The 22,470-nt window shown below is 38.9% G+C and overlaps 2 protein-coding genes across 5 annotated transcripts in view; one reads left to right on the forward strand and one right to left on the reverse strand.

Moving 5' to 3' along the window:
• LOC138934060 (paired box protein Pax-6) overlaps positions 1–22,470 on the forward strand; it is a 92,315-nt gene that overhangs the window by 58,632 nt on the left and 11,213 nt on the right. The window lies entirely within an intron of this gene.
• LOC138934086 (uncharacterized) lies at positions 11,044–13,380 on the reverse strand. Its single transcript, XM_070297520.1, has 3 exons — positions 13,362–13,380; positions 12,735–13,190; positions 11,044–11,526 (listed from the first exon to the last, which is right to left on the reverse strand). Exons 1-3 carry the CDS (start codon positions 13,365–13,367, stop codon positions 11,044–11,046), a joined length of 945 nt encoding a protein of 314 aa, XP_070153621.1. The 5' UTR covers positions 13,368–13,380.

A 22,470-nucleotide genomic window follows, 5' to 3' on the forward strand; every position in this document is an offset into this window, starting at 1 on the left:
CGAAATAGGCGGATGGAGGAGACAGAAAGAGAAAAAGAGGGAAGAGATAAGATAGAGAGACCAGCGAAACAAAGGGAGAAAGAAGAAATAGGAGAGAGTGCGGGAAGAGTTTCCATCGTGATCGAAACGGAGGGGGTTCGGGGTCGCTGCAGCATTGTTTTTTCACCTCCGGATCTCGAACAGGCGTCACTGCGGAGGAAACATACGCGCACGGGATCTCTCGAACGCATTTCTACGATTTCAATATCGCTGATATATTATATATGCGCTGATGTATGCGACAAAACCTAATGTGTGTTATCAACAATGAATAAATGCATTATTTTTGCCACTAATGTGATATTAAATTATATTTTTCACTGATGTTTAACTGGTATTTATGCAAAATAGAAAAGAATTCAATCATAGCATATGTATTAGATCGAAGAATTTCGTTAAGGAGATATATATGTATCTGTTTGAATTCTCGAAAAATGAGTACATTTTCTAGATTTTTTTGCAGCGCAATGATTTGATAGAAACTTTTTATTTTTTTCCAAATTAATACAATATTGTTAAATACTTAAATAAAAATTTTCAGCATAAGGAATTTTTTTTTTTTTTTTTTTTATTTATCCAAATATTTGCGAATTTATATTTTCATGCGCGGTGTGCGCGACAAAAAAAATTAAGCTGAACATTTTTATTTGAGTACTTAATAATATTGTATTAATATTGTAAAAGAGAAGAAAATTTCTTATCAAAGCGTTGCGCTGCAAAAATGATCTAGAAAATGTACTTATTTTTCGTAGATTCAAACGGATATGCTCTCTCAATTTCATCGTCGATTAATTAATTTTCTGCCTGTTTCTAGTTTCACTCCAAGATCTTAGATCTTGGATCTGTTTCCGATTATAGCCGTAATCTTGTGGTATCAGTTCCATCTCTAGTCTCAAAATATATCGAGGGAGGATCGAAGCAAACTAATATAATTATTGACGGGCTTTAAAGGAGAATAATCGCTTCTGGATTTGATAGCACCTCGCGCATTCAATCTCTCCACGTGACGAATGTCGGATTAATGCACTTTTACCACTGTCTAGGCCCTTGTCGTCGTACTCGCGACCCACGGTTCGAATCTCCCTTGCGAGTCCCTTCTTCCGCTGGTTTTCTCGTTTGCTCATGAAAAGCGCATGATATATACAGCCTTCCGAGGCGCATTCGCTGATCTCCGGTCGAGGTAAAACAATATAATGGGACTGCCTTGTTGCGTCCGCTACCACGGGATCGAGGGTGCACCGAGGGCATTATTGTCGACCTTCTTTATCTCGCGAACCCAATCTCTCGCTCTTCATCCGTCATCGCTTCTTCGCTTTACCCTTCTCGCGGCTTCCTTCGTTTCTCTCTCTCGAGTTTTCTCTCGGTAAAGATAGATACGTTACATATACTTTAAAAAATGCATTTTCTAGTAAGTATTACTTTCGTTTAATTTAAAAAAACTAGGATAAATTGCAAAAATCTCTGCGAATTTTCATGTTAAAGAATTCTTGCTTAAAATATCATTTTAAAGAAATCTTTCAAAAGGTGGATAACGTCGACAGATTCCACGCGAGAGCTGCATTTAACATGGCATGCTATATCACGTATATCGTCACTGTTCTCCCGGCTTGACCGCGACACCGATCCCTCTCACCTCTGGCGGGAAATCGCTTCTCGATCGACAATTCCCAAACCCTGCTGCATTTTTGAGAAATCGCTTCTCGATCGAGTTTGAAACTCGATATAGACCGAGAGATTTCCCGATCCCCGGATATATCGTGTCATAGACGCACGTTGCAGTGCTCGATGCCGCACACCCCCGTACACGACAAGGCACGGCAGAGTATTACGTGGGTGACGTATAAACAGGAATATTTACGAGGCTCTCTCTCTCTCTCTCTCTCTCTCTTCCCGGTGGTTTATAGTATGTATATGTATATATATATACGCGTGTGTATCGGTGCGCATTGATGCAGCGACCGTGCACGACGAGAGAGAAACTCTATGCATTGGATTCGCAGGTCAGTGGGTTGTCGCGTCGCGTCCCATCGCACCGCGTCGCGTCGCCTCACCTCGCCTCGCTACGCGTCACTCGAGCCCGATGTCACCGCGGCTCGATTTATCGCGTCCGTCAATCTGCGAAGGCTGACCTCTCGTCGAGTCTCGGGTTACCTATCTACCTACCCACCTACCTACCTATCTATCTATCTATCCATCTGCCGCGCTGACCGGTAGGCGCGCGTATCAACACGCCGACCGTCCTCCTCTTTGTCTTCCGCTTTATTTCTCTGCGAGAGGAGCTCGTGCGAGAGCTACGCACGCTCCGATAAAAACCGTGACGGTCAGTCGTTATAATATTACGTTACACAGAAGAAGGAGGGAAGATATTCTGATTGCGCTACGCACTATTCGTGAATTTAAAATCCTCTTTTTACAATTTTTTTTTTTTATTGTGCGATTAATTCTGGTTTAATTTTCATTCATCAAATATCATAAAAGTTTGAGATTCAAATTTTTCTTATTCCTGATTTGTGCAAGATTCTAATATGAAATATATAGATTCTTGCTGTTTTACGAATCATATCTATTCATTATTCTTCGAGCTTCGACAATTTTGTTAAGAATTAATTTAACAATAAATATATCACAATTGTAATCACAGTTGTTTCTCAAAATGTTATAAAAATGCATTTCTCGAATATTCGAAAATATGTAATCAAGAATATCTGAAGAATGCGTGTAATTTTCTATCAGATTCAATTAATCACATTTTTCAATCAGCGTTTCTTTGTCCGTACATATGACCTTAATTTACATAAATCTTTATTTATACAATATTGTGTACAGTAATACATGGTAAGCTGCCAGGAATGAATTTGCTTAAATGACGGAATGAACCATAAATTAACGCGGCGTAACGTTTAGATTCCGCTGACTAAAGGTGTGTCGATTAATAATGTGCTGCGGCGGTCTATCTCTATTCCCTCCTCTCTTTCCCCCCCCCTCTCTCTCTCTCTCTCTCTTCTCTCTTTCTTTCTCTCTCTGTCTCGAACCGATTGCGCAAATTTCTGTTGAGATTTGCGTATCGAAAACAATACGCTGATCCTCCCCCTTCCATCGCATTCGAGATACTATTCGAAGGTAATCCCCGGGATCGAATCGTCATAATCCTCTTTGTGCCCGATATTTCACCGTGCAAAATCGCCGGCGCGATATCGACTTCACCGCACTCGTGGCGATATGAGAAATTTCAGCTGTCGATTCATGTCGGGCCAAAATTTTGCGGCAGAACATCGTTTTAAACAAACAAAAAAAAAAAAAAAAAAAAAAAAAACACCCCGTGCAAATGCATTTTTTCATGCACACACTCAGGGAGAAGAGAATTAATAGTCCGACTTATCGCGAATTTGTAACTTTTGTCAAAGAATTATTAATATCTTTTTCTCTTATTTTAAACTTAATTCTAAATACCGCGTTCCCTTCCATAATTTCTTAAAGTTTTAAAATATCACGATAGATAAATATTTGCTATTAAAATTTTGTTTATTTATATTTAATATTAAATATAGAAAAATATACTCAATAAAATCCATCGCATAAGAATCCAATTTTTTTAATTAATATTAACGAGTGAAAAATTATTTGAATATTCAAAAAAATGTTCAAGAATGAAAAATTATTCTTAGCACAAGCAGTAATCGTTCTGTTCATCAAATTGCGTTTATTAACGAACACCCTATACATAGTGCACTAACCACACGTATCGAGGGAGAGGTGGAGAAAGCGAGGAAAGGGGCAATTGCGGACGGGGAAGGGTGGAGAGGTGAGGGGGGGGGGTGTCTACTCCCTTCAGTTTTGTAATTCCTACGTGTGTTGCGCGCAAATCATTCCGCTCGGACCGTTCGCGGTCTCGCCGTTACAGACTTTCGACCGCACGCGGAAACCGCGATCGAGAAGAAATTCTTTCGCGAGCGAACCAGTTCGCAAAACACATGTAACGGAATCTGGAGATGAAATTCCTACGTACGCGGCGAGCGCGCGTTGCGATGGCCAATGTCGCGAATTCTATGCTTACGCTCTGATAAAAGCTACAGCTGTTTTCTGCTCTACGTCAAAATTCACGCAACATCGATTTTTTTTTTTTTTTTTTATTCTCCCTATGCTAATTTTAATGTAATAAAGACGTATAGAAGGATAATTATATAAATAACTAAAACGTATATAATAAAATCTGAATAAGATGTATGATAATATGTAGAGAGATATACCTAGTAAAATAAAATCCCGATTTTTTTTGTAAATGTTAAATAAGATTGGAACTTGCGAAAGAATCAGTAATCTAGAATATACAAGTACAATCTTATAAAAGATATGTGTTTGACGCACACTTTTAACTATAACTTTTAACTAATAATACTCTTTATGCCAACGATTGATTGTGTACACACTTGTGCGATTGAATCCTTATGTTTGTTCCTCCCTTGTATCTTTATATTCCATCATTTACCGGCGTATTCCTTAACGGAAGGTTAACGGAGGGTTAACGGGGTAAAAGTTCCCTCTTACTTCCTCTCTCTCTCTCTCTCTCTCTCTCTCTCTCTCTCTCTCTCTCTTCCTTCTTTGACTCCGCTCAACCTTGCGAGCATCCGTCAACTCACCGTCGTCTATCGGGAGGGTAGTAACGCGTGAGAGAGTGATAAAGTGGAATAAGAACGATAAGGGCGATTGTGGTACTCGATCTATCGATTTTAACCCTAAGGTGTCGCCGCGCTTACGTCGAAGTACCTCTTTTTTTTTTTTTTATAGATTTCCAATGAGTCGTAAGAGACTGAATAAAGAGGCGCTAATTGCGGATGCGTTATTTCTCCCCCACGTATCGCTTCGACTTCGTAGGCCTCAACATCCGACAATCCGTCGAGAGCGAGAAGGTGGTGAGGTCCGGGGGGAGAGGGGGAGGGGGGAGGGGGTGGCGGTGACGCCTGAGAGGGTGACAAAGTGTCTCAGCAGCCGCGAAGAGAGGACGGATGACGGGGTAGCAGGATCTCTTTCTCCTCACACGCTATTTCCTTCGACCCCTCGACGAGACACACGGGTAGGGTTGACTGATCTGCCTCGTAATGCCAATCGATATACACAGTACACACAGCGAGAGAACCCACCACCCCCCGTCGTGACACGTCGACCGACGCTCTTTTAGGCAACGTTCACACTAACGAATACCTTACTCGCCCCGTCTATGTGTTTGAGAGGGTTGAGGAAAGGCTGGGGGTAGAGTTGAACTCACGTACGTGACGAGTATATGAATAACGTCGTGATACGCGCGACTTATGTAAGGTCCTATGTAAGGTTCCTCTTACAGGATCTAAATGTTGCTAAAGCGGTCGGATAATTCCATTGTTGACTCTAAAAATAGTATTATAGAGAAATAAAAAAAGGAACATAGTTTAATATCGTTGTTGAAAATTATGTGTTACTTGGATGTTGTATGTATATCTATTTATACAATATTTGACGAGTAGTTGCTGTCTAATGAAAATAGTAGGTTGAATCGCAAGTTCTTCCAATTTTACAGTTATAATTCTAATTCTGTTTTTTATATCACAAGTTAGATATAAAGCTGAATAGGGTTTTATATGAATCTTACTAATTATACATTTTTTATTATATATACTATTGATATAGAGGCACTGTAAGAAGACACCGAATCTAAACTCCGTTTTCGGGGATGGATGGATATGTGCATGAGAAATGAGAGATACCAAGGTTTTGAACCAAACCGCCACGTTCCCGTTTTCCAAGACAGATACTCCGTATAAGAATCCAACCTACGGTAAACGCGTCTGCGAAATTCGTTATAGGTCCCTTGGAATCGAGAGATTCACTCGACAGTTTTATCGCGTTCCTCGCAATCCATCAAAATTTGATGTGTACATTCGACTTATCGAACGATGAAATAAAGGATAATATTGAAGATACATTTTTGTTAAAATATATCAAGATTGTATTTCTGAAAATCTGTTGACAGAATGCTGCCAGATTCTTCGGTTTATGTGATATTTTATATCAAATTAAAAAATTGGAAAATATAAACATATAAATAGAGAATTTCTATACAATAATGTAATAACAGTATGTATTATATGTATTATTATAAAATTTTATCAAAGAAGCATTTTATTATAATTGTTATCGTGTTGAATCAGATGAATTGGATTAATTTAACAAGCAAACAAATCTTATCTTATTTCAACGCGATATTAATAATAACTTTTAAAATTTTTAGTGAAGAGAGAGAAAGAGAGAGAGAGAGAGAGAGAGAGAGAGAGAGAGAGAGAGAGAAAGAGATTCGATTCAAGTATGTGATTAAGATAATATTTAATAGATAAAAAATTATGAAAATAAGAGAGAAGAATACGTTGACGCATGGTCATACATAATCGACGAACAATGAGTTACGCAAGATTATAGCTTGCCGATCAACCACCCATAATGTTGCATAATATTTCAGCATTGCGCATTCACGTTTATTGCGCGCTACTTGTCGATTGAATTATGCTCCTTGTGCGTGTAGAATTTTATATCATTTTATTTCAAGATCGACCTAATACTGTCGCTCGGCAGTACAGCGGTATAAATAATGTTTTTTTCATTTTAGAAAGGAAAATGTGTTTCTTAAAGAGAGAATTATTATTTTTTTTTTTTTTTTTAATTTATATACTTTGTCATAGCAGTGTTTCATCATCGTTTTATAAACAGAATTTATTCTAAAACACTTTTGTCGTTCTATAAAATAATTGAATAAAATTGTAAAGTATAAAGTTGTGAATATTGTGGTATAAAATAAATATAAAATTAATTTTTATGCAAATTTTTTAAATTTATATTCATATTTTTCAACCAATGGTTGATATATGCAATCTGCTTTGCATGAAACATCACCGCAATAACAATGACTGTAGACACCGTATTTCCCCTTCCTTCGTTGAATTCCTATTAATTCGGCGATATTAATCAAAGAGCGACTTCTCCTCGTCATAGCGCGCTTCATTGTTTTCGGTACTCCCTTCCCGATTCAATATCGACATGCCCTGTGACGCAATGCGTTTATTTGCCATCGCTACGCGCATATATCCATACATACGCACACACACACACACACACACATATATATATATATATACGAATCCGTACGCGATATGTGCAGCTCGTGAAAACTGCGAGGGATACGTTGACATACAAGGAAGAAGGCTCACAAAGGTTGACGATGTCGTCGTTGCGATCGAACGAAAGCAAGTGCCGACTTTGAAAGAGCCGGAAAGAGTTCGACGTGCTTGTCGACGGGGGATCTCCAATCACCATCGATGGTAGTGCACTCGCGCTATAGAATGCATACGCACAGCCACGCAGTATTTTTCCTCTCCTCTTCTCTTCCGTTGTTTTTCCATTTTTTATTGTTGTCTCTGCGACCCCCCGCGCTGCGTGGGGTCGCGTAGAGAATTCTCAAGTGAAGAGAGAAGCTTAAAGAGCGAGGGATGATGTAAATTTACAGACGAAGTGCGCGGGAAATGTTCAAGAATAAATAACATATAAAATGAGGCGAAAGAAAAGTTTCTCCATCCACACATGAAAATATTTAACATTTGAAAAACAACCGAGATTATTTTCTTCAATATTAATATTTCAAAATTTTTTCGTTTCTTATATTATAAGAAAGAAAGAAAGAAAGAAAGAGAGAGAGAGAGAGAGAGAGAGAGATGTGAAAAAGAACTCCCAAACTTTATTACATTGCAATGCTACATGACGGTGTGCAAATATTTTATCGACATTCAAGCTAACTATTTTGAACCGACCATGCATATGAAACGCTCGTATTTCTTCCCTCCCGAGTCCTGAGAACCTGAGGAAGGACATCATCGGCTTGGCCGCGTTCCCACCGACGCCGCGGGAGCCTCCCGCTATTTTCTTAATCCGGCACCGTACAAACAAGCGGGCGGTCCGCGGTGTGCGTCCACGCTCACATATGCAAAAATACAAGCGAGTCGCCACCATCTCTCTTCAAGTCGCGAGAAACCTACCCCCATAGATGTGTAATCGACGTCCCTCACCATTAGAGGAACAGATGTCATCGTTGTGCGATTCTCACCGTCTTTTCTTATAACTACCCTACCCTCTTCCGTCGCGGTTTCTCCCTCTTTGTTCTCGTTCCTTCTCCAATTCATTTTTATTAACGTCCCTCTCTCCTCCATTTTTTTCCGTCACGGCTCTCTCTCCTCAGGTGCTCTGAAGCTATAATCGTCTCTCACAGTCGATTCAGCCGCGTTCCTGGAACCTTTGTTCCTCGCCGATCACAGTCAAGACCGGTCGCCGAAATTGACTTTTCTTTTCTCCTTTGCTGCGCCGTGAACGTTGTCGTTACGTAGGAAAGAGATTTTTTTCTGCTAAAAAATTATCACATAAGTTTAATAATAGCGCGTGTCGAAAAGAAATTATCTAGATTTACGTTTGAATTTATTTTTTATTTATTTTTTATTTAGTCCTATATAGATATATAAGTACTTATGCTTTATACAAAGAGTTGTTTTGTAAAAAAAATATAATATTATAATATTATAATATTTTTTTTTTTATAAAATAACTATCCATTTAATTTCGTTCTTTGAAACGATTGTTACGGTAAAATTGATGATACCTTACATAAGATACAAGCGACGTGCAAAACTTCCGATAGAGATATAGATATTACATTCTCGCCGGATTATGAAAGCTAATCTTTTTTCCTTTATTCATGCTTCATGTTGCACATGGAACAAGATTACTGAAAGAAATCGCAAAATATTATCTAGCTGATATGGGGCTTATAAAAAGCTCATTTATACGACGTTGTAATCGAGTGGCGAAAAAATTATGGAAATAGATTTTTTTATTTCGATTACTGCATTCGGCCGAAGGATTATCTAGAATTTTCTTTTAAAAATGTGAGCATCATTCGGAAGAAAATCGAAACATGGTGACAAAATTAATAATCCAAATGTAAATTGCAAAAGAATATTCGATCTATTTTCTTTTATATATAAATCTATCCGATATTTCAATATCTTTATTATGGATTTCCCCCCCCCCCCAAAATTAGTAGTTGTTCTTATAAAATATCATTGAGTGATACTGGAACAATGTAGTCGAAAGACTTCTTCAATCAAAATCTTCTTCGTTACATATTAAAAGTTAAGAGAAAAATTCGCGGATACTCGTCCCGAGCCTAAATCGTCAAGGAAGAACAAATTGTCGAGCGAGAGGAAGGAAAGGAAAGAGAGCAAGAGGGGTTGCAGAAAAAAGGAATGGCACACGGCAGTACAGCTTGCCGAAAAATTAATATCCCGTGGAAAGGAGGGTTGCACCGGCTGGTTGGCTTTCGGGACGCTTCCATGCTCGACGGGGTGTAGAGGAGTGAGAAAACGACGGATGGCGATGGTGCGAGGAGCGGCAAATGGGAAGGTGGAAGAAATTTTGTTTTCCAAAAGCGATTTCTCGGCGGAAAGGTGATCTGATGGTCGAAGAAAGCGCGCAAAGGGATTAAGTCGCATCTCTTGCGAGCCAAATTCTCGATGAAAAAACTCGTCTAATTGTAAGAACGAGATAGCTATCGCTTTCCCAGGCACGGAAACGGCTCGGCCGACTAGTGGGATTTAATTGGGCCTGACCGCTTGACCGGATTAATTAATCGGCCGATTGCGCCTATCGACGAAATCTTGGCGAGGACGTTTGTGCTTCTTCGGGCTATTTACCCGAGCTGCCGGAGGGTATTCCTTTGTTCGGTCCGACGATGGTCCTGTTTTCTTAAGAGCGGTTTGTTGCCGGTGAACCTTAATTAAAAATTTCCGCTAAAACTTGGCAGGAATAATTATACTCGATATGAGATATCTTGGCGAAGATTGGAAAGTTGCAAATTAGAATTGTAATCTTTTTTCATTGTTTTTAAGATATTATACGCCAATTTTTTTCCTATTCTCCTCCTTTCCTAAATTTGATTTTTTATTATTATATATTTTTTTATGTATTTTTCAAAATCCCTGAATTTTGCATAAATAATATAAAATATATCATGAGAGCGGTGTCATAGTTACACAAAAGGAAATTATTGCGTATTTGCAAGATTGCAGATCTCCTATTTCAAGTCAAATCGCGACACGACCCAAACGTATCTCTCGAAACGATAGCGTAAATATTCTGTTGGGATTTTCGTTTTCCTTCGAAACGTTATGAGCCACTGGCAAAGAACATTCAAGACGGGTAACGCTCGTTGTAGCAAGGAGGAAAGAATAGGGAGAGATAACGGAGTGCGCCGAAAAGAGGGGAGGAAAAGTGTTTGTGTACGTGGATGCGTGTGGGTTGGAACGCTCGCTGTAGAATTTTGGGAGAATTCTGACGGGGGATTGGCCGTGTCGGGAGTGAACTTATGAAACGCCCAACCCTGTTGCCGGTTGCGCCGAGCGAGATATTAAATTTCTGGAATTTTGCGGTTAGGCACGTCTACATGCCAACGGATCTCTCTCTCTCTTTCTCTCTATCTTTCCTTCTCTCTCGCATCAATACATCTATTGAAGAAATTCCTTTAATTTCGCTGTAAAATAGCGAATCTCGGTTAAAACAATATTCGCAAATAAAGATTCTTGTAGGATTATCAGTTATTGATTATTAAATCTCATTACATTACCTCTACGATTTTTTCAAGGGTATTCGCTAGCATTACATCCGTGAAAAATGTATGAAAAGTCAAAGAGCACAATATTTAAATAGACGATGATCACTGTATAACGTAATCTTGGGCGAAAAATAGTTCTACGATCACGAAGTTAAAGCGACATGAAAAGACAATAGAAAGATTCGTTAGCGTAAGCTTTATTACATCGTCAGTTTAGACTAATTGCGAGTACATTCAACAATCTATGCAGTATGTACAATACAATTTACAAGGTATCGTATTGTCGAGTTTAAATCTTTGAAAACATTAATTAAGTTATTTCCGATTCACTGAAAAGTGAGGAGGAATCTGGATTCGCTATTGGCTGCCGGTGATTGATAATTCGTCGTGTAGGTGGTGTATGAATTGCTTAGAGGGTTGGTCAGAGGCACCACGCTCGAGGGGTTGTCGTATTGGTATTGCACCTGCGCGGCCACAGGCTCGATCTCGAGTTTCTGCGGCCTGGCGTCCGCAGGTGCGACCTCGGCGGCGATCGGGGCGACCGGGGCGACGGACACTTGCAAGCCAGCCGGCACGATCCGCAGCTTCTGCAGGGGCGCGTACGCGTAGATCGGTCCGCGAAGGGGTTCCACGTTCTCGGCGCGGATCTTGGCGAAGTACTTCATGGCCTCGACGTTTTGCCGGCTAATGTATTGCACACGTTGGAGACGACCGTCGGGAAGGGCCACGTAGTACTCTCCGGATTGCTGGGGTTGCTTCTCGTCCACATCATCGTCCTCAAGCTCGTTCACCGCGTTCACGGGCTCGGACTGAGAGAATAATGTTTTATTTCTACGTAATTGTTTACCTTTATATTATATCAGTCGCTAATCATCAGTGACCGATATTACGTTACATGCTCTAATTAAAAGAAAAGAGAGGAAAGAGTATGTAAAATGTATTTTAGCTGTTTATGAAAAATATTGAAACCAAGAGAGAGAGAGACAGAGAAAGAGGGAGAATATCTAATTACGAGAGAAATGCATTTGCAAAAATTCAAATCTATTTTCTAATGTCAATATTTTGTAATTACAGATTCTTTAGCGAGGTTTCTTAAAATTTGTCGCTCTGTCAAGCATGTTAAAAAATTAATCATAAATAGCACGAAAGAAGGTTTGATGCGAGGTCAAAGAATAAATTATTTGCTGAAGAAATTTTCAAAGTAAACACGTTAAAAATAAAGGGAGCCATTCCATTGACAAATATTTCTTGTCAAATGCAGATTTCTAGGATTTTTTTTTTTTTTTTTTCCTTTAATATCCCGTCAAACAGAAGGCAGCGTAGACTCGCAGACGACCTCGAATCACGGATGAATGCATTATGGGTTGTGTCATGCCAGTCCTCGAATTTGGTACGGGCACACACGTGCTTGAGACTCGCGATCGAAAGTAAACGACGCCTCGAATACTAATGTCGTTAGGATAAGCGGGAGAAACGACGAGAACGAGCAAGCGTCGAAGATTGAAAAAGAGAGGAGCCTCGCCTCGTAGCGTCGTGTCGTTGCGATTTAAATTCCGTGGAACCGTCTCCGTTCTTACGTAGGCTCACATGCTAACGGCAATGCTTCAGCGCGTTCCTCTCCGAAACGAGATGATAAATCTATGTTACGTAAAATCGGAGAACGCGCACGTTTGGCAACGTCCGCAACTTGACGCGTTAAAGCATCAAAATTCTCTTTGCGACTTTTCCATAAAAAATATTTAATTAATGTTAAAATTGTGATTAATTAATCCGTTACACAAATTTTCTTCACAAATCTCGTTTATAAATACATATTTAACAATTAAAATAGTCAACTACGTTCTTAAATCGCAAACGTCAAATGTCACGCACTTTCTTTCGATTCCTTTTCGATAAGTTTAAAAATCTTTTCATAACAAAAATATTTAATTGAAAATCGACTTTCTTCATATTATTTTATTTTCATAATATTTTGATCGCTCGACACTCGCAATATAATATTCATATTATTACTCACCTCTGATTCAGTGATACCTCGTACGGTGGACACCTCCTCCTCTTCGGTTGTGTTAGGCGCCTCAGCTGTCGTGGATTCTTCCGGTATTCCGTATTCTCGCTCGGGACCTGTCGGTGCCCCGTATTGTTGTTGAGGCGTACTTGGTTCTCCGTATTGTTTTTGAGGCACATCCGGCGTTGCGTATTGTTGCCGAGATGCACTTGGTGCTTCGTATCGCTTCTGAGGCGCGTCCGGCGCTCCATACTGCTGCTGAGGCGCATCCGGCACTCCGTATTGCTGTTGAGATTGTCTTTGAGGAAGATTAAACGTTGATCCCGCTGGCTTCCAGCCGGAAGCGGGATAAGGCGCGGCTTCCTCCTGCTGCCGGGCAAAGTAGTACTGTTGCTGATATTGCTGGCGGTATCTCGGCGGCTCCGCGAGGACCACGGCGACCAAAAGGATGATGTTGATAAATACCTATTTTCGAAAGATCATTCAAATCAATCGGCTGAATATATACTATTGCAATAAATTAATCGATATTATCTGCAAAAAGGTTTACATAAATCGCAAATTTTTCACCGCTATAAAATCTGATTCTCTCTATCAATCGGATAAAATATCTGATTCAATCGAATCGATGACTACCTTCATCTTTGTACGTTGGTGGTTGACGATTGTGGGTTGCGTCGACGAGCTGACTGAACTCCGATGCCCACCGCTGGTGGATTATATACACCCGTGTCCCGTGTTCTGCATATCTAAGGAGGATACGCGGCTCAGGGTAGCGCGGCGCGCGTTCATCGGTCGACGAATGACATTGGCCTCTTAAAAGACTGATGAATCCTCGATTTTATTGTTGGCTCATCAACCGGTCGCTCGCGCGCGCGTTCACCTTCGTCTTTGTCGGCGAGCGGGCGTCTTCTTCGGCAAAAGCGGCATTCTTCAATGCTCGATGTACGACCGACTTCTTCGTCTTCCACAACTTCGAAAAATTTACCTTTTCGCGCTTTTTCGCGTATTGTGTATTTGTTCCGCTCGTACAAATCCGGTCGTACTTCTGTCCCATCGACGATTAAATGTAGAAAAGATTCGACGCGTGTATGCTTGCATTTGTTACACCATTTTTGCCATATTACAGTGAAAACGTATATGAATGCGTTTTTATGAAATATTTTTATAATGCGTTTATTGAATTTTTTCAATATAACATTATTACAAGATTTAAAACATTAGATAAATGTCTTATCTCGAAAAAAAAATCAGTCACATATTTTGAAGGTAAAACAAAATATTCAAATTCTATTAAAATAAAGCCTATTTAAAATTAATTGTAGGATGAGATATTTATTATTATTCATATTATCATGTTATCATTAATGTTTTGAGACGTGTTTATTCGGCTAGATTCATTATAATTTACAATGAGCATATCGTATGTTCACCAAAATACGTCTGTTATTACCGAGCAATCATATAGAAATACTTCAATTTTGCATAATCATTTGAATTTTAAGAAAAACGTCCTCGACTCATCTAATCCATCATCCATGTATTCGTTACTCCTGATCGATGATCGGGTTACTTAACATATTTTACGGGTCGGAGCAAGACCGCGTTATGCGACGGTTACGTCGATGTAATTTTAACTCCGACCGTGCGACTCATCATGCGTGGCATGCGTGTCGTACGTGTCGCCCATTCGACGCATGGATTTCGCTGTCGCGGCGCGTGACGATGATTCGCGCTAATCGATTCATCGGCGTACCCGATCTGATCAGCATCCGAGAAATGAGGAATGGAACCGCCCGATGCATCGGGCGGTTCGATGCATCGCTCGATCGATCGATCGCGACAATACTTTGGAATATATAATGACCGATATCTCTCTGCTTTTCTCTTTCTCTCTCTCTCTCTCTCTCTCTCTCTCACCTCGAAAAATACGTGCGTAAAACGAGAGCTCTCCGATCGGCGTTCACATTGTTCGTACGAAAGGAGACTTCTAATCAAGATTATACATCAAACTTTTGACAGACAAAATTTAATAACTCCGATAACATTTTTTAAGCGTTATCATTGCGTATATCCAAGATGATACAATAATTTTTACAGTCTTATATGATCTTATATATCATACTTAAAATGTTTATTAAGTACGAGCGAAACAAGTAAATTCCGAATTCGTGAATTAGTAAATATCTCTTAAAATGATAATTAAGTTTCTTCCTTAATCTTTTTTTAAATAATATTGTTCAATCTCCTGCTCTTTTTTATTAATTCTTTTGAAATTGTAGAATTATTTAATTTGTAAAAAATATAATTCTTAGATCTTTTCCAAGAATATATTATTTTTTTGCATATCATCTGCTTTTAAATCCTTCTCTATGCAAATAGCATTTTAACAAGATGTATTCCAGACATCATCTCTCCATTAACGCGTTTACTCCAAGTCTAAGAACTCGGTCCTACGCGATGTCCTACAAGACGATGAAAATAGAGCTCGATCTCCGCGACTACGGAAATCGTAAAGCTCTATCCAACGCGACGCGAAATAAACGCGCCGGTACTGCACACACACAGGGGTTGACGGGGGGACCGCGAGGGTACACGAGGAAAGGGGGGGGGGTCCGGGGGGGCGCCGATCACGGTGGTAGTCGCGCCGGGACGAGAACGGCAAAGGAGAGAGGGACTGCACGACGGCGGCGGTGGAGGGGTGGGCCCGGGCAAAGCAAATTATTCACACTCAAACGACTCCATTTCAATATCGGGCCGAAGCCCAGGGACAAAAGAAGGGCGAGATGCCTGTCTCCCTCCTGCTTTCGCTTTGCGCCGCTGCTGCCTACCGCTGCTCGCCGCTACTCTAGTGCCTCTGTCTGCAAGCCTGCAGGCTTAACTCTCTTTTCCTCTCCCGCTCTGCACCCTCTCCCCTATATATCGTGACCCTCTTCTCTCTCAATCTGTCCCTTTCTCTCTCTCTCTCTATATATATATATATCTCTCTCTCTTTCTCTTTCCCGTTGTTTTCGCTATATCCGACGTTTTCTATTCTTGCTCTATCATCTAACCCTGGTGGCATGTCGGCCTGGCAATGGAAAACATCGGGAAATATCGTGGAATCGCGACATCTCGACTTTTCACGCGAGACTGTCGAAAGCTTTGATTCTGCTCTCTAATGGCAAAAACTATTATACGTTATTTTATATAAATATATATATATATATATATATATATATATATATATATATATTGTAAAATATATTTTCTTGTTTATATTTATCTCTTTCACACTTGTCTGAAAAATGGACAATTTTTTTGATGCGTCTATTAGAAATCAAACACTTTAATCAAAGTATAATTAATAGATATTATAGCACAACGGAACAAAAATATTCTATTTTGATTCTATTAAATTTATGTACATCTGATTAAAATTTTCATTTCTTTATTCATATACAGCTATCCTGCTTTAAAACTTGAAGTATTATTCGCGCCACGTATCTTCTCTTATATGTGTATTATATAAATACATATATTATTTTATTATTATGATGGTTAAAATTCCTAACACGATTCATATTAAACTAGTGAATGCAATGGACACTCTTTAATCGTAGAAGATTCGATAAGAAGCGCGTATCTCGTATCATTCGTAAGGTAAACTCGCCCATTCTACCGAAGAATTTACCGAAGGGATCGTCAACGCATAAATCCGTATCCTTAAAAGGGTCCGAAACGGAAGTGGAAAGTCGGGACTTGAGCCACGCGAATGAACGAAAGTGGAAAACAGCGAGAGCGTAAGGGAGAGAGACAGACTGAGAGACGACGAGGCGCATAGGTTTAGAGTCTCGTAATTGAATATATTTAAGCGCGGGAGGAACGTTTGTGCGGATTCTCGGCTTACAAGAACCCCATGGCGAGGTAACGTCTGCGAGTAAACTGGATTAATCGTCTATGAAGGGAGAGATCGTAACCCCGCCGCATTCGTTTGCAATGAGATCCCTCCGGGGAACGCGAAACAACATCGCTTGTGTTGCGCGCCGCCTTGTTTCCACTGCAATTTTATATCGATCACCCTTGCAAGGAGATAGGGAGAGATCATCGGGTTGGAGGCGCGTACTGTGAACTGCTCCACATTTAAATTGAATCAGCAACATCTTAAGAGATATTACGGCAAGAGAGAAAGAGAGGAACACATACAATGTAATCTTACCTTCGTATATAGAGCATATATTACATTCGTTAATATTCTTTCTTCAATATTTCTTTATCTGATTTATAAAATTATAATTATATGTATAATATATTAATATACCCGTAATAAATAGAAAATAAAACGTAAACAAACGTTAAAATATTACTAATTCATAAGCTAACAAATATCATGCGCGTATAATAAGATTTAAAAAGATTATCGGCGGATTTTGCCATTATCGAAAATTCATAATTTTTTACCTATAATATAATCTAATAATATTGAAATATATTAAAGAAACATACAGTTAAATATTTTTATAATGGATTATTTATCTATTATTCCACAATGATATTCCGCAAGAATATTAAATATTTTTTGTACGATGATAATATTGTAAAATTTATTCTATTAACAGGATACATTGGCACTCAAAAATGGTTTCTCAAAAATTTACACGATTTTTAAGAGAAGAGTAATTATAAATATAATATAAAATAATTTCTAAAAAAGATCATGGAAGGTCATTTAAATTCTTTGAAGTTTGAAATTCTCCATCGCTTGTTGCGGGATTTTACTTCGTCAGTAGCACCCTTGGGACGTGCCACGGGGGTGCGTGACGTCGTGCAAACTGTTTGGCTACCAGTTGCGCGCTCCCAGAAGGCTCGTTTTGCAAGTCGTAAACGAATTAAGGTCTTCCATCGCGCCGCACTCGGTCATCGGAGAAGAGTTTCGAAACCGCTTTTGATTTACATTCCGGTCCGCCCGTCGTACACGACTTGTGGCATCGGCGCGAGGATTGCTCGCTCGCGGTAACGTCGATTAACAATGAGCTTCAATTCTAAATCCTCATTAACTGGATTAAATATACTTTGTTCGTATCTCATAAATTTTCGGATAGCGTGAGAAAACAATTGCATTTACGCATTATAGTTTTATGCGGATATTGAGAGTTGGAGCAATCAATATTCATTACAATCGTCACAGCAAAGATTTCAAGATTACAAGACGTTCGAAAATAACAAAATGAAAATTTGAATTATTTTAAAATATTTTTTAGTTGCATTAAATTTCGAATTGACATATTAACCATATCTGTATATGATAAGCCGATTATATATCGTGTCTTTCCATTAAAAGTCACGGAGTCATCTCGCAAGAATAAAAATGCGACATTGAGCTAACAATATTAATTATTTAAAAATATCCAATCGTCCTGAATAGATTGACGCATGCTCGCGATTGATTTTTGAATCTGTGATACTGTCAATGACGAGAAGATACCTTCGACATCGTCGAATTAACACGAAATGCGTAAAGTCAGTCAATGTTTGCCGATTTAACCAACTGTGCGTGGGAGTCTGAGTTTGCTCGACGTATTTAGCGCACCTCGAAGTTCGACCCTTCCCTTGTTTAATCGCCCTCCATCGTGGTACTTCCGTCGTTACATCGTCGATAAAAGAACGCGTCCTCTATGTGCCCTGTTAAGCTTCGGTGCTAAGATGGAATCTCTTTACGTAGAACACATATATTCCCTCAAAAGAGTATATTTACTCTTTTTTATTTTATTTATTTTTAACAATTTTTAATTGAAAATATTCTCTCTCTAATCCCGTATATTATAAGCTTAGATCTGCTTAAAAATTATCTTAATCTTATAATTCTTACCTTATATATAAAATCGATATGGATATCTATGTATCACATATATTGAAAGCGATTTAAATAATTTAAGTAAATGAGATAAATTCCTTTCAATTAATCCGAAAAAAAATTTCGGTATTTGCAAATACATATAACTAGAAAGAATTCCTTACATTAGTACATATTACAATGTATTACTCAATGACAGATATTTTACTAAACATTAAGGCATAAATAATATTTCTTATTAATTCTCAAAAAAAAAAAAAAAAAAAAAAGTTACTTTTCGTCTAATTAGAATTCTCGCAAACCAATACGCGAACTTGCGAATAACTATCAATCATGATGTTCCGAGATTCGCGGAGAAAAGCCACGTGGAAATCCGGATGAGAGGAAGTGCGATGCGCCGCGCGTAAACGGAGCTTAATCGCATCGCGTAGCGGAAGAAGGTGGAGGAGGAGGAGGAATAGGAGGAGGAGGAGAGAAATCTCGAGGCGAAACTTGCAAAAGTACATCGCGGCTCAAGAGGCCGGAAGTAATCACGTGAATTCCGCGCGCCGCGAGATCCGCGTTATCGCCGAGCGATTTCACGGCGTTCACGTGGCTGGCGAACCGTTGTTCCGCGTGACGCGCGTCGAATCGAGGAGGAAAAAAAAAAAGAATTAAGAAAGAATTAGCTTGCCCTGCTACAACAGTCCCGAGAAATACGCGACGAGACGACTAGATCTGCAGTATCTTCTCGCATGATTTGACATGCTTGCGAAATTTTTAGTCGCGTCTATATTTTTCATGTAGGAGGATCCTTGTGGTTAATCTATCTCCCTCTTCAATGAAAGACGTAATATGGAATGTTTTTTTGTTGTTTGTAATTCAGCATGCTTCGACAGTTTTGTTGAAAGAAATGAATTTCAAATCGTTTTCTGAAGAATCTGGAATGTATATCTCATTTTATATCTAATTGTGTTCTTTTATAAAACTTATAAAAATCATTTCAGAAAGAAAATTTCATAAAGTTATTAGCGAAATCGGAATGCTCTCTATTTAATATATAGCATATCTATTTTAAAATGTATGTACAATTTAATTTACATACATAATATTTAATTATACATAAAAGCATTTGTTTCACTAGATGACAAAAAAAAAAAGAAAAATGAAATATATAGAGAATCAAAATATTTGACACAAGGAATTTGACGGAGTATCGGTATTTACGGAACGAAACTGAGAAAAGATGACAGAAAGAGACTTCAAAAAGGAGAGATATGATAGTAATTGCTGAAAATTAGGAGAATGTTACAAATGAATCGCGCAATAATCCCCATAGCCGATCTCCCTCTGTCCCTCGCTCTTCATTCACCTTCCTCTCGTTTTCTCTATAGGAGCTGCTTATGTATTCCGGTGTATGGCTGGTTGCACCGCCGCTAATGGAGTTTCCGATATTTTCCTTTCTGCATCGCCCGCGCTCTCCACTTTGCCTGGTTTTACGCGCTTCCCCTTTCTCCCCCCCCCCACTCTCTCTCTCTCTCTCTCTTGTTAGTCTTTCCCGGCGTCTGTTCCCGGCTTGATCGATTCTCGAACTTCTTCCCACCTTTCGCTTGTCTCCCTTTAACGTTTGTCCGACATCACCCCGTTAGCTCGTGAGGCTTGTCTCGATGTTGTGTTTAACCCTTTGATACACTTTAGAGATCAAAATCAACCGGCTCATATAATTCTGTCGGTAGCACGCGCCTCTTTAGGATATTAGCTTATTAAGAGCTTTATATCATTGTAAGGCTACAATTTATTTTTTCACGATATGCGATTTATACGAAATATCATCCGCGATATATTAAGTATCGTATATTAAATATTATTATCAGTTGACAATTTTAATGCATCGTCGGTGCGATACGAGTGTCTGATTTTGTATAAATATCTTGCATACAAAAGTCGTGAAAATATTATCGTTTATACAATTGATTCGTAAAAATAGCATTAGATATAATATCGTTAAAGTAATATCATCGCTATATTATATTATACTGATCAAAATGTGAATAATACACGTGAAAACCCCTTCGCGTTCACTGGCTACTGGTATCTATATCTCGACGCGCGTACCAACAGTTTCGTTGTTACGCTCGACACAACCAGAGCCGTGGTCCATATTATACCGCTTAGCCTTTAATCCAGCCCGGGGTCGACACCTCGTTTCTTTCCAGCCATTTAACACGGCTGGAAAGCGCCCGGATATATACCGGAACTCGTTCCCCGCGCATCATCGACGAGCCAGTAAATGTATTAACTCTTTTGAATACAATTTTACACAACGCGACGAAGATCGTCACGGTCCTATATCGAATTATTCAAATGTTGTTAATCATTCAGCATCGGCTCAGTAAGTTGAACAAAGAAGGAACATCTCACCTGTACCGCTCAATTTAACTTGGAATGTCGCATTAATTTTCGATCGCAGATTTATATCGCCACGGAGTCCATTATAATCCCAATCATTATTTTCCAATTGTTATATATGTATAAGTCGATATATAAGTATATATCTGTATTGAAAATTTAGTAATGTTGTGGTAATGACGAGGAAAAATCACGCTCCAAGTTATAACTTTTATTTGATAGCATTTATAAGTCAGATCCGCTGTGATCTTGACTCTAACAAGATATAATCAAGATAGATACACAAATTGAATGTCTTGTAGAAAAATTTCACATGACTTTCAATAATGTAAATAAACAAATAATGAAAATAGTTTGCAGTGTTTATATTGTTTAAGTAAAAATCAAAATCACGCCTCGACGTGTCAAATACTTCATTATTTCGTTCCCTAACTTCTTCCCTGGAAACAATGTAATTTCATTGTCATGCAACATTTAGCATCCCAGAAAATAGTCTCTAATCCACGAGATACATTTTCAGCGGATTCACGTTGGAAAGTTCAGCGCGCGCGTCGCATATTCGGTATTAAGAGACAGGAAATCCAATAAATTTGTACCATACATAGGATTAGGCACTAGGTCGGAGCGGATTATACCTATTACTCCTATCCGCTCTTTAGCGATACGATACGCAATTTTGCAGCAAGAGAAAGAGAGAGAAAGCAAGCTCTCTTCTGCCCCTTTGCAGTGCCTCCACCATCCGAAAATGATTCTTCGCAGATCTTTTCGAATTTTATCGGATTTTCGTATCAATAAATTCCATTTTGCTAGGCTTTAAAATTATAATTATATATATATAATATATGATTTATAAAATATTTTGAATATATGGAATATTTTTTAATTTTTCAAATTAATAATTTTAACACGATATGTAAATATGAAATAAAATAATTTTATTATCTCTTATTATATAATCTTTTTACTTTATATAGATATTAAAATATTTCAATATTGAGTTAAGATAATAATATAAAATGTATGCCTATCAACCAAGCCATCATGTTGTAGTTTTCTATTTATATTACAGTCTTGTCAAGTATCGTTGCATTCTGTATCCTTCGGATAAAAATGCTGGATTTTCGAATCGTTTATATATTTCTATATATACTATACTTTATCCGTATCTTCCTATCATTCCCGCCCCCTGTGCGCCATTTTTACGACATCTGGATGGCCGTTGCTAACGCATCATGGCCGGCCATTGTCGCCGACTGGCTTTTCTAGTCGGGTTAAAAACGATAATCGTCATCCCGAGGGGTGCGAGATGTCACACCGAAACGGGTGGTGCCCCCGATGTCTGTTGTCTTCTGCCTTCGCGTACATCGCGCACCTATGGCATCGCACACGTAGCGAGGGGAAGCGCTACTCTCTATCGAGGAGGGTAGGAATGCTAATAAAAATGCACGAAAAAAGGGCGGCCGCGGTCGGCATTACGCGTTATTAGCTGGCCCCCTAATAATAATGGCCGTCAGACTTTCCGAC

Source organism: Polyergus mexicanus, unplaced genomic scaffold, assembly GCF_030449975.1.
Source record: "Polyergus mexicanus isolate NDT 795.1 unplaced genomic scaffold, iyPolMexi1.0 SCAF_1, whole genome shotgun sequence".
In the NCBI taxonomy this organism is placed as follows: Eukaryota; Metazoa; Arthropoda; class Insecta; order Hymenoptera; family Formicidae; genus Polyergus; species Polyergus mexicanus.